The 13,157-nt window shown below is 33.9% G+C and overlaps 1 protein-coding gene across 3 annotated transcripts in view; it reads left to right on the top strand.

Annotated features, from left to right (window-relative positions):
• Positions 1-12,141, top strand: part of LOC145666299 (uncharacterized) — a 255,202-nt gene extending 243,061 nt beyond the window's left edge. For all 3 annotated transcript variants that reach the window (XM_081733379.1, XM_081733378.1, XM_081733380.1), the window contains 2 exons: positions 842-1,513; positions 8,686-12,141. In XM_081733379.1, coding sequence (XP_081589505.1) covers positions 842-1,513; positions 8,686-8,851 — 838 coding nt within the window. In that variant the 3' untranslated portion in view covers positions 8,852-12,141. The remainder of the gene's footprint in view (positions 1-841; positions 1,514-8,685) is intronic.
• Positions 12,142-13,157: the final 1,016 nt, after the last annotated feature.

The following is a 13,157-nucleotide window of genomic DNA, read 5'->3' as shown; positions in this document are numbered from 1 at the left end:
TTTTCCTTTTTTCTCTCTCTGTCTCTCTCTCCAGTCGTGAACGGTCGTTATGCTGAAGCCTATTTTACTGGCAACTTTTTGAAAAGACGTCTTTGTTTAAGCTCTCAAGAACTTTTAAGCTTATCTGACAAAGATAGCGTAATGTATTTACGTTTTGTTGTTTCCATATGAATATCGCGCACGTTATGTTTAATGTAAACAACAGTGAAAACTTTAAAAAAGAAAGAAAAATACAACGTACAATACAAATCAACACAGAGATAAAAACTCTGTAGCCACGCAGTATTATCACAAAACATCTGAATAGCATTTTTTGATATTCAACAACTAACAAACCGACAGCTTGAAATGAGTCACCGACAAGTATGTATAGACACGATTGTTGGAGTGAAGCGTAAACAGTGACCGATGACTTCATGGTCGGACTAAGCTAGAGGTCGGAGTAACGGGGTTCTACTGTAGTAACATTTTTCATTTAATGCCATCTATATAAGAAAATGTCGTTACATTAGTATTTTTGTGCTCAGATTGTCTACTCCTGGGAAATAAAAGTTCTCATTAGAAATTAGGGATATAGAACGATCGCTGTTAGAGTATTTAGTAATTTGTAATATTTTTTCTACGCTTGTTATTTTAGTGTAATCGGGGATTTAAAATACAAAGTTTGGGGTTTTAAATGCATGTATTTTAAGCGCTTGAAGTTTTACAGTTTAGTAATTGTTCGTAATCAATTTATTTTTCCTTTGCTGATTAAACGAATTAAGAATAATTGTTAACTTCTATTTATCAAACTAGTTTGAAACAATCATTTTCTAACTTTTTTTTGTTTCTTTATTTGTAGGTCTGGTTCAACATACACAACACCTGGCATGCCCATGTCGAACGTAACTTCAAGTTCTTTGCTGATGGGCCTTGAGTCTTCCCAGATGTTACCACCACATACTATGAGTGGACCAACATTAATCCACGGACCATCCTCAGTCATTCCAACTTCTCAAGTAGCAACAACAACCGTTCCAACGAGACCCACGGCACCCAACACTGTCAAATATCCACCTCCCCTTATTCCTGTAAACGGAACGCACGTTCCACCAGCAAGATACAGTAGCTATGCAAATGCAAACTCTGCTTCTTCGAATTCCGAAGAAGTGATTGACTTGTCATCCCCTCCAAGGTCCCCGCAACGATCTCCTCACTTCGGGAATGGACGGGGCCCAACACCCGTTGGGTCAACCAACAACTCCAACTCGTCAAACTGTGCATCTCCTCCAGGCCGGAAGTTAGTGCCAATTGACGATTATAATATCACAGGACAGCACATGCCCTATAAGATCCAGAAAGCATTAGTTGAAGGCAAAATGGTTCCCTGCATAAATGCCAAGCCCTATGTTTACTCCGAACTGTTAATGACATTACCGGACTTGGTAGCACATTTCTTCCCAACTGTTCCTCAGAATAGTTGTCGACAAGTATTGCAGGATGTGCTAGGAGTGGAACTATACTGTGGAAACAGGTTAGTAATGTTTTATAACTTTGAGGTTCTTTTTCTAAGATTAATTTTCGTAAATTAAACTTTCAAATTTGTCAGTTATTAGGGTTTCATTTAAATTATTCCGTGCAATCACTCTGTAACTATAGTCGTGACCAACGTAAGTTTTCAGTAACGTAATTTCAGTAGCTCCAAATCACTAAGATTAAGTAATCCCAAGTAATGTTGAAACTGCATCATTATGAAAGTGTCCTACTACAGATCCTCATTTTTTAGATATACCCGCACATAGTTAAAATTATTAGTACTTCGAAGTAACAAATAATTAAATATATATATAATGCATGCTCGCAAATACGCAATGATCTTGAGTTATAGAAACGAACACAGGACTGCAACATTTTCTGTAACAAGCAGTGCGGATTGTCGATGCGCGCAAACAAATAATCCCACATTTTAAAGAAGATTACCCTTTATGTAGAACAAATTGTGCAGTTATGATTTGATAAAAGACCTACAATATATCTGTGAAGTACAATAATTCATACATATGTATAAAATAGCTTGTTTTCTGCTGTACAGGTGTAATATGGCATCCTGTGTAAGGGAAATTTATTGTGTCCGTTCACCTGCGTGTTATTTTTTTATTAATAGAAATGGCAGTCCATTAAGTAGTCAAGCAAGGCAATTTGTTTTAAACGTGTATTCATATTTACGTCGTGTCGATCCCTGTAAGAGTGAAAGTAATGTTAGTCTTACCGCTCATATGACAGAAGGAATTCTTGGAAGAGGGTTTACCCGTCAAAACCCGTAAACATAAGAGGCGGGGTGAAAAATAAAGGTACACGATTGGAAAAAAATGGACGATTGTACAAAGCATGGCATCCGTCAGAAAGTGCATAAATTTTGGTGCAATGGAATGGAAGCAACAAGCCCCCACGGTGAAAGAAATTTCGGCTGAAATCAAGTTATTCTGATTTACCAAAAATAAATAAATAATAATAATAAATAAAAAAAATAAGCTTTAGAATACAATTTGTATCGCCTCTTTCTACAAATTTTAATGTGAACTACAGAAATAATATAAAACTTGCGCAAGCTTTTGAGCTTTCTTAGCTATATGGTTGGCGTATGCGTTTCAGTGTGGGAGACCCAGCTTCGATTCCTTCTGAGAACGTATGTTCAGCTGTAGGTCCACCCTGAGTGTTGAAAGGAACGCAGAACCAACCAAACAACTACGCATTTTTAAATAAACACACACCAGAAGGACAAGGGATAGCACCATGTACTTATTTAGATCCAGTTTTCTATTATAATTCTCTCTTATTTACCACGAGGATTCCCATAATGTATTAAAGACAGAGGCTTTCATCTTACAACTTGCTGATCGCAGTGGAATGCAAAAAGTAATGAGCAATTATAACTGCTTTGCTTATTATCGCAAATGAAGATGCAATTGTTACGTTGTGTTGAGGGAAATTCTGCTGAATAAGGCCCAGAGAGACAACGAAGGATTTTTTTTCTCTTTTTTTAATATGAGATTTCTAAGCCTTTTCATTCTCTTCCATTCTTTCTGGGGGTACGGTGGCTCAATAGTACAGCGCTTATTACTAATTGGGGTCAGAAAGTGTATAAATTTTGGTACAATGGAAGGAACAAGAATCCAACGGATAAAGAAATTTCGGATGTTTCTTTTGTACTGTTTAACTGATCTTCAAACGTGACTATGTGATCGTCAATCGGAAGTTCTGTCTCGATTCCTACACTGGCTGTCAGCTATAGAATATTCTCCTAAACGCGCGCATGAATACAATACTTTCCTGCTGATTGTGAGTGGGCCAGTGTTTACGTCACTGCAAGCTTAGATTGACCATGACTTTAAACTGAATTATTTTAATGAACTTATCATCTGCCTAGTAAACAATTTGATCTGCAACACGTTGCATTTATTATATTTGGAATAGGAAGCTTATAGTTGGAATAGAACTAGAAATAAACCTGATTATAGTCATGTAAGATTTTGGAAGTACTGAAATTGTCAGCGTATTATCTTACCTAGTATTCTTTTTTTGTAACCACCCCTTGTTGACATCATCTTCTGTTTTTCATAACTGTTAACTTTTTTCTTCCTAAAGATGTTCGTCGCCGTTGTCCATGTTATTTTCCTTTCACATTTAAGATACCGTAAACTGGGGTTACTTAAAAATATGGGGCTAGTTGGAAAACTTTTTGTTTTGTTTTGTTTTGTTACATGGTATGATAATTAGAGAACTGTGGCATATATGTCGTTTTCTTCCAGACCAATGAAAAGTAGGCACCTAAAAGAAGCAATATGGATGGTCATAAGTGCTGTAAAATTCTCACAGCAATTGATACTTTTTTTTTTTTTTTTAATTTTCTTCCCCATTTTCTGTAAATTGTCCCTGGGTTTTCGTAATGAAAAGTGATTTTTACCTGGTTGTGCTAAATATCATTAATTTCAGAAGTTCCCTAATGAGACGAATTGGTTTTACATTTCCTTTCTGGGACAAACTGTGGCCATTTTTTTTTTTTTTCCTTTTTTCTACTAAAAAAATGATGATTTTGGTTAGAGGATAGACAGCGATGACATTATTGATGTTTTGCCTGAACCTAGGTATGACCGCAGAGAACAAGTTGTTTTTCCATATGACTGCAGCAAAGAATTTTAGTATGTGAATTTCTACCAGCAGGGTTTAGCATGACATTTATTTTTTGTCCTCATTGTATTGTGTTACATTATGAACAGAACTATATGATATTGTTGCAAAGAGTTAACGTAAATGTACACTTGCAAAATGGTATCAGGTAATTTTGTAAACCATTGTAAGGCAATTACTGATCTGATACATACATGAAGTTCATAAAATTATGTAGGTCATGTTTTAGTGTCTTAAAGAAGTCTAAAGACCTTATGCGTGTATTGGCATTTGCCAAAATTTCCCTTGGATTGTTTTAAAAAAAACTACCACGTTTATAAACGCATGTTGCACTTTTTTTATATATACTGGTTTTGTAGGCCTTCAGGAAGACGAGCTTACCACTGTAGTTAGTTTAGATTGGTTTAACAATTTATTGTGTTCAACTAAAAAGTTGTGCAAAAAACCCCTCTCTCTCTCTCTCTCTCTTTTTTTTTTTTTTTTTAATTATTTAAAACATGCTAGGAACACATTATTATGAAAGAAACATCTAGGCATGTTGCATATCAGTCTTCTCAGGAAAGTGTAATCTTGCAAGTAGTTCTTTCCAAATAGCTCCATCTTTCACATAGCTCTTACTACTATGAAGAGGCATATTTTTCAAGTAGCCCCGCTTTTGGGGCTACTTGGAAACACCACATTCTGGCTGCTTGAGAGACGTCAGTCTCAGTAAAATTTTGTTATGACTGCAGGAAAAGGTGACATGGACTAAGTCCTAGAAACATCACAAGAAGAAAAATTAATTGCAATAAATAACAAGGAGTAATATGAAAAAGAAAGTAAAAAACTTTCCAAGTAACCCCAGTTTACTGCAGTATGCTATAATACAACCTAGATATCTAAAATTAATCTCACGTTCTTTTTTCCCTCCAACTTAGTTGTCACAAACATCTTCATTCCTGCTCTTTTTTCCTTTTCCTTTTTCCTCAGTATTCCCAAAATTTTCTAAAGTTTCATAAATTTTAAACTCCGGTATAGGAGTCCTATACTATACAAAACAATTTCTTTATTCCTACTCTGTTAATTAAGTAGTAATGTGTGTTCAATTTGCGTTTCCATTCCTGGAGTCACTAAAAGCTTGTTCACATTCATCCTTAATAGTCATCTTCATTTATTCGTTTTTCTCCTCAACATCAAGACCACGTGGTTCGTTCCTACTTCCTATTCCTCTGCACCTTGGGGTAGAAGAGCGGTGAAATAAATGATGATCTCTGTTCTTCATTTTCTACCTTACTTATTTTCCCGAGACAACGCGTGAAACAGATGCTAAGTTGCCTTACCAATCACTGTGATTTCCACTAACTTGATTGTAGAAGAGCTGTGAAATACTCTTCGTCGTGCTACTCCGTTGAGACTAATTCCTTCAATTTCGTTCTGATTTCATTGTAACTTTGAGTCATTCAACCCAACAGACAAGGGTTTCTTTTTAGCGCAATGAGAGATTTAGCGGATGTATTTATTTTAAATAAAAACTGATGCAAGTGAATATTAAATTATTATTGTTTGCTGAGTCACTGTCTTTAAAGCGGCCATATTGGATGTACGTTAGTGGAATATTGAAAACTCGTCTGAGCGCAATCAGGAAAGAAATGTTGAAAACGAGTAAGAGAGCAGTGACTATAGCCTCACATGTTAGATATCTTGATCCAGTTCCGTGAATAGAAGGGAGTTTGCAACTATGAAACAGTCAATTTCTTTTGAATTAGATATTTTCTTTTACGTGTGACAGTAGTAAAATCGAAAGAAATTAATCTTTTGTAGTAAGCAGATAATTGGTGTTAATAGCTTGATGATATATGTAAAATAATAATAATAATAATAAAATAAAAGTTTTGTCTTCTTGCTTTCCAAATTTTACGTTTTCATGTAATTTCTCAGTTGTCCCTTCGAACAGCTGCCACTACTAATGCTTTTCTTCTCTTTCGTGTATATTTTTGTTACGTATTATTAATTTTTAATTTTCTTTCAAAATTGTCGCTTCAAAGACAGGAAAGGAGAATATCTTATTTTTAACATATGACTACTATAATTTGAATTGCACACATTTGAATGCACTTTTTGATAAGTACATGTAGATTATAACAAGTTAATCCAAAATAACATTGAAATTGATTTTGCTATGCCACTCATTGCCTACATAAGATCAATTATAACAATTTTACTACGTGTAGATGATCTATAGTATAGATATTTCAATTGATAAGTATTTGATTATGATATTTGCAATGTTATGCCTTATTTATTATATAAGGTAATTTAATTGTAATATGATGGCAATGTAAGTTATTAATATTTCAACAACCCTTCTAATGTTACTATTTTGAATTTGCGTAGTAATAATATTGTATCTATTAATAATGGTTTTTAATAGACAAAATTAATTAGTTTATGGGCTCTGTTATCCCTCTTTATTAAGAGATAGTTTCATAAAATTACTTTAGAAGTACCTCACTATTCCTGTGTTCATAAAAATATTATGTTAAGACTTCAAATGTATTTTCTATGTTTTTAGTCGTATGTGATTTAGTATTTTGTGTATACCCTCTTTCTGGTATCTTATTTATATCTATCTATCTTTACGCATTTAGCATTTTTTATTTAAATATCCTGATTTCTTTGTGACATTTTTCTTCTTTTTTCTTCTCCTATTGTTCATTTTTAGACAATTAATTGTGTAACCTTGTTGTAATTGGGATAAACTCGTGTAATAGGCAGCAATAAAAAATAAATAAATACGTAATTAACTACGAAAGAAACTTACGATAATCACAGTAATTATTATGTTAAAATATTAGCCATTGACATATATTTTCAAAATAAGCTACAAAGATAATTTTTCTTGGACGATTTCTGTCCAGATCATTCGAGAGTGATTTCACTTTTTCTTTCTGAATGTATCAAAAGTAGCAAACTGTAATGCGAAGTATCATGATGGTACAAAGCAATAATATCAATCAATACAAGTAAAGGTTGCCTTTTTTGCCATTGGAAAGTAGAAAACACGAAATTTTTGTTTAGTGAGATAAACTGAATCGGAATATCCTTTAATAAAATGGATGTGAGGGGTTCTGTTACTGGAAGGTCAAACCGTATTTACTCGAATATAAAGCGATCATCTTTTTCAAAATTTTTGGCCTAACATTCTTGGAGGCGCTTTTGTAATCACGTAGAAACTTATTTTTCTTTTTCTTAGGGTTGCCTTATTGTTGCTGTTTAGCTTTATGTTTACATAGTTTATAACAAAACTTCACAACATGAGAACCAGTATTCAAAAATTAACGGTTAAGCAAGAATTAAACTTACGAACACTTACGTCTTATTCATGGACATGTGATGAGATGGATGCTGCACTATTAGAAAAGTTAACCAATGAATTACTACCGAACAATTACCAGTAATGTTTCTATTTTCTCACACATCAGGCATTCTAAACCTGATGAGTGAGATATTATCTAACTTTCTCTGTAGGGTCGTACAGGGGTGATTATACCTGCAGATCAGATGGATTTTCAAAGTAGATATAAAATTTTTGAGAGGTGCTTATATTCGAGTAAATACGGTATATTGAGTTGTGACCATTATTATCTGATCATTTCTTGCACAGCAGCGAGTACGAAGACCAGCTTTGTTCTTTTCATTTTCTGTTACATTGACGTGGTACGTCCTTCCGTAACGCAGCGTCTGCCTTACCTATACAGGGTGAACCTGAAATATGTACACAAACTCCGGGAGGTGATTCGTGACATCAAAGGAAGATAAAAAGTCCTATTGCATATTATTGAATTCCATGTCCTGTGACAAGGTTTTTGTCTTCTTTCAATATTACGAATCACCTCCCGAAGTATGTGGACAACTTTCTGTTTCGTTGCAATTGTCACGATTCGGTTTTCTGATTCCAAGTTGGTAACCGCTGTCACTCGTACATGACGTGGAATTCGACAGTATGCAAAAGGACTTTGTCTTTTGACATAACGAATCACCTCCCGGAGTTTGTGCACATCTTTGAGGTTCACCCTGTATATTTACCATTTTGATTCCAGCATTATTTCTTCTTCCTTATCTGTGTCATTTTTATAACAATGCCTTGAACTAAATGCTAAACGAAGCCACTGTTCTAAAACATGTACATATTGTGTTGTACCGAAAAAGTTATTTCTAAATACAGTGATCACAATTTTTTAATGCAATGCGTTAGGAACTAACAGTAAGCTATAGACATATAGCAGGAACTTCCATATTTTAAAGCGAACAACAATCATAAGGAACAGTACGTAAAAGTATTTAATATCCAGATCCTCAGCCAACAGTCCGTATATTTTTTTTTCTTTCTTTTCCATGTAAATGTAAATTATAGAGAGTAATGGTTTAAAAATCCTCTTACACAGGCATGGTAACAACGCGAATGATTGTGAATTAAGATGAATACATACAGTAAGTTGGTGCATTTGTTTCTTATTATTGTTATTTGTTTAATTTCAGGCTACAAAGTCAAATCCTTCGCGAAGCAGGAAAATGTCAGTCAACAAATGAGCCAGTGCCGCTGGTACAAGTTCGAGATATTATGCAGTATATGCCCCAGCTGGATTATATTGTTAAAGGAATGAGTTCCGGCGACAATCCTGCCAAGCGACAGCGAACTAGCTAGGATGAACATGTACTATTGTCACTTAATCTACTGCCCAAAATGTTAATTAACTAAAAGACATTGGAGAGAGAGTAGAAGTGCCCAGTGCTGTTAACAAGAAAGAGGTTGATCGTCATTTGGTATGCGAAGAAGCAGATTGTTAATTGAACGTTATTCTTTTCAAGCATGCATCCGTTGATTCTAAAAGAAACTGGCATTACAATGTTTGAATTTGATTGTATCCCCCCACGAAACAGTCTTATCTTTGTGAGAAACTAAAAGTGTGAGAATTGTTCATATATTTTCAACAGAATTTACAAGTATTAAGCAATGGGGAAAGCAGCATAATGGTTATGTGGATATGTTATTGGTAATCAACGCCTTAGAAGAAGTTTAGTATTTGTTTAATTATACACAGGTTTATTTATTATGTGTGATTGAGCTGTGAGTAATATTGTAAACAAAAGTGAACTTTGTACATATATTATATATACAGTATATAAAACAGTTCTTGCCGCTGTAAAATACATTTTTATTTATAAAAAAATAAAAGGACACAAATCATTTAAAAAAAATAGTGTTTTTCCGTTTAGTTAATTACTTCACAGAAGTACATGAACTGTTTACAAATAAGCATTCGTTAGTTTCTGTAGTCATTTAGAGAGGAACACTTTCTTTTGGTCTGGTTTTCTCTTTGCTTAGAATCTCAGGTAATAATTCCCATAGCTTTATGTTCAGAAATCTTCCGCAAATCATAATTGTCACAGATACACAATAGACTAACAACAAACTAATTACTTGTGGAATGAAGCAGCAAAACCTCAGAAAACTAGTTATTGTGAATTGCACTGCGATGGTAGATATTTTACTATATTTCTTTAATCCCAGTAATAATGTGGGCGCATGTTATGAAGTATTCAATGTTTACTTATTTCTTAAATATGAAATTCCTGTGTTGAATGAGTTGTACGTAATGGAGGTAAGATCTCAGTTTGTTTTGTAAATATAATCGGTTTCAATACAACTGATTATCAAACATACAACCGCAAACTATATTTTTTAAAACCAGATTGAAGCAACACGTTTTCGTGTAAAATATTCTGAAAACTATCCAAGGTAGTGTTACTGCGCACGGTTTGTAATATGAACATATGCATTTAGTGTAAATGGTTCTTCTGGTGATAGCTTGGTAACTGCATATGAACAAATTAGAACACAAAACGTACAGAGGCCAGAATCACTAAGTACACTGAAAGAACCTGGAAAATCAAGACTGAAAGTAATCCAGAAATTATAGATAAAATACTGTACTAAAGTTTTCAAATAAAATTGCAATATTCAGCTGGATGTCCCACCAGCCATTCCAAATATACTAACAGAATTAATATTACTTAAAGTTTCAGGTGATGGGATTATGGAGGGCTCGATAAGCAAGGTACCAATGTACTTAGAGTAACAGAGAATTGTCTGCAGGTCCATAGATGATGATGAACACAAATATTGGTATTTTGTTTCGGCAGTACACATTCAAGCATTCAGTAAACTTTTAAGTATCGTTTGTCTGCTTTATGCCGGATATACTATCAGCAATATTTGTATTTAATAATTGCTGTGTATCTGTGAGGCTTATAATTTAATATTTTTAATTAATTTTAAGACATTAACAGGGCACTTGTTAAAAATGTAATAATTAACTTATCATCGGGAATAGAGAGAGGTGTAAGAAAAATGAAAATTTAAAAGGGCGGTGCATAAACTATTCCACATAATAAATTTTAGAAAAAGTACATGAATGCAGGTAATCCGTATGGAAATAAAAGAAGAAATATTTTTATTTCGATGTAAACTGAAACAGGATTGCCAAGTGTGAACTATAAAGACAGCAATGCATTGAAGAGTCCTATCAAACTAATGAATTTCTTCATTTCCTCCTGGAAACCGAGATTTTATTCACTAACTTACGAATGCATACATGTATTTATTAAATTATATCCGGTTAGCATTGCTCAAAGCAAAGTTTAGTTTTATGAAAATCTAATATTTATGAGTTACATCATTCAACGAATTTCTCTGAAACCATCTTGGTTTGAAAAGGTGTACGTCGTCATCGTCAAGGAACAGTTGTTGCTGCACTTCCATAACATGTTTATTTCCTTGTTAAAAACTTTTCTCAATTTCATGATTGTCTTCTAATGATTATGCGTAACAAATGACGGAAATTGAACAAGCGAACGACAGTGCAGTGTCGCTTTCCAAAGGTGTTCCAAATTCTATCTCCATTTATTTATTTTTAAGTAATGAACTGAAGGTATGTTTGATACAGTTTAAAGTTAATTTATAAATATGAACATTTTCGAATCCATGATTGTTTTTTCCATAAGGATATGGCCCACAAATTTTCCCACTTGACTGCTTTATCATTATGCCAAAAACAATTCTAAGGATACGGTTTATCTTTTGTTTTTCCACACTTAACGGAAAAAGCAATTACATACAAGTTGATGGTTATTTGATTGACTAATGCTAATGATTGTGTTACTGATTTTTTTTTTTTTTCCTTCAGCACAAAGTTGGTATAGTCACATTATGAATGCGATAAATATTTGGAATGCATTACTTTTCTCACCCAGGATTTCTTAATTATGTACAGCATCTAATCTTAATGCTTACTTTTTATGTGTAGCGTAGTGTGAAAAGTAATTATGTTGCATTTAACATCTGTGCCCGTAACTAGATTTCTGATCCTAAATGATACATTGTGTGTGTGTGTCTGTATATGTTGGACAAATGTGAAGTCCAGTGGAATCAAGAGAGATTATGTTGTTACCAAGGCAATTAGTAGATTTTTCTGTACACTCGACAGCGGTCGATATGTAAGATCCACTGTACGTTTATTTGCGTAAAATATTTGTATGGGCCTTTTGTTTCTTCGATATTTGTAAGTAATTTATATTTTTAAAAAGTTGATTACCAATAAGTATTCACAGGTTCAAATTATGTGAAGCATCACATGCCAAGGTAAAAACGTTTCTTTTGTATGTAATAGATCTAAAGTCAATGCTACGGACTATCTAATGCCCTAACTGAACATGACATGGTTGTAGTGAGTTACTAGAATCAGTGGAGAAACTGATTTCTTTTCCTAAGATGCGGTTCTATCGGTCTTTTATCAAAGTAGAATTAGTAGAAATTAAAAGAAAGAAGGCCAGGAGCACTTGATACTCTTCTCAACGTTTTCGTATTTATATTATAAAAAAAGTATTGTCAGTGTTGTAGGATAAACATTAAAATATCTCCCGTTTTTGATATTATTTTCTTTGCTTTTTTCCCCTCAGTACTACCATAAATTATATCAGTGTTATGTATCTGCAACCTGTTCTGAATATTTGTGCTCACCTTTTATTGAGATGCAAATTCAGACAAGTTGTGACTTCCATTTAGTCCTGCAGGGTGTAACTGATAACGGTAATAAGAATCTGGTTTTACAACGTACATTCGCGAAGTATCTCCTTGGGATTCTTGTAAAATAGATTCAAATCAAAGTTCTCCGTGGCCCAATATGTATTGTACTAATTGTATAGGCTCATACCGGTAATTTGCATATTTATGGACCTCCATGTATCTGGAATTCAATTATACAGTACCATAACGCTCGGACACAAAATGCTTTTAATTTATTTAGATGTAACTGGACATGAATGTAGGCATAGGCAAAACAAATTGGTTTGTGTACTGCTTCTCTGACACACGTTACCCATCAATTTTACACGAATTCCGAGGGACACTTCACGAAAGAATATTTTTACAGTGACATTATGCCTACCAAAATGATATGTATATTTTCCCAATTAAGTTCGACTGTATTATATCGAATATGCTATATTTACCACAAGTTCAGAATTTTTGCTAGGCTTTGAAAAGTTTCGTAAAAAGAATAATTTGTCAAACACTTGTTTTACATTAGTTTTACAGGAAAGAGTCTTTCGGACATCCAGAACTTTCAATCTTAATCACTGATGTTGTAGATTAAATTTGGGCGTCAATTAAATGCCCATTGGACGTTAGGTGCTGTTGAAAGTTGGTCCATGCCACACGTACTTCCACAATTCTTAAGAGAACATATTGATTCTGATCTTAAGTTAAACTAGATTTAATTCCGTATACAAATGGTCATCAAAATAATGCCAACACCTGTAGTTTCCAACTCGTGTAAGATGTATGAGGTAGTTACACTGAAAATGGATGTGCAACACCTGGCTTTTGTTGGTAGTATGAGGGGCAGAAAGGAAGCGAACAGACGGTGGTGGCATAGTTAATTGGCGCAAGT

Source organism: Thermobia domestica, chromosome 12 (assembly GCF_964235325.1).
Source record: "Thermobia domestica chromosome 12, izTheDome1.hap1.1, whole genome shotgun sequence".
In the NCBI taxonomy this organism is placed as follows: domain Eukaryota; kingdom Metazoa; phylum Arthropoda; class Insecta; order Zygentoma; family Lepismatidae; genus Thermobia; species Thermobia domestica.
Note: the sequence above shows the minus strand (reverse complement) of the source record. Positions and strands in the feature narration are given on the sequence as shown.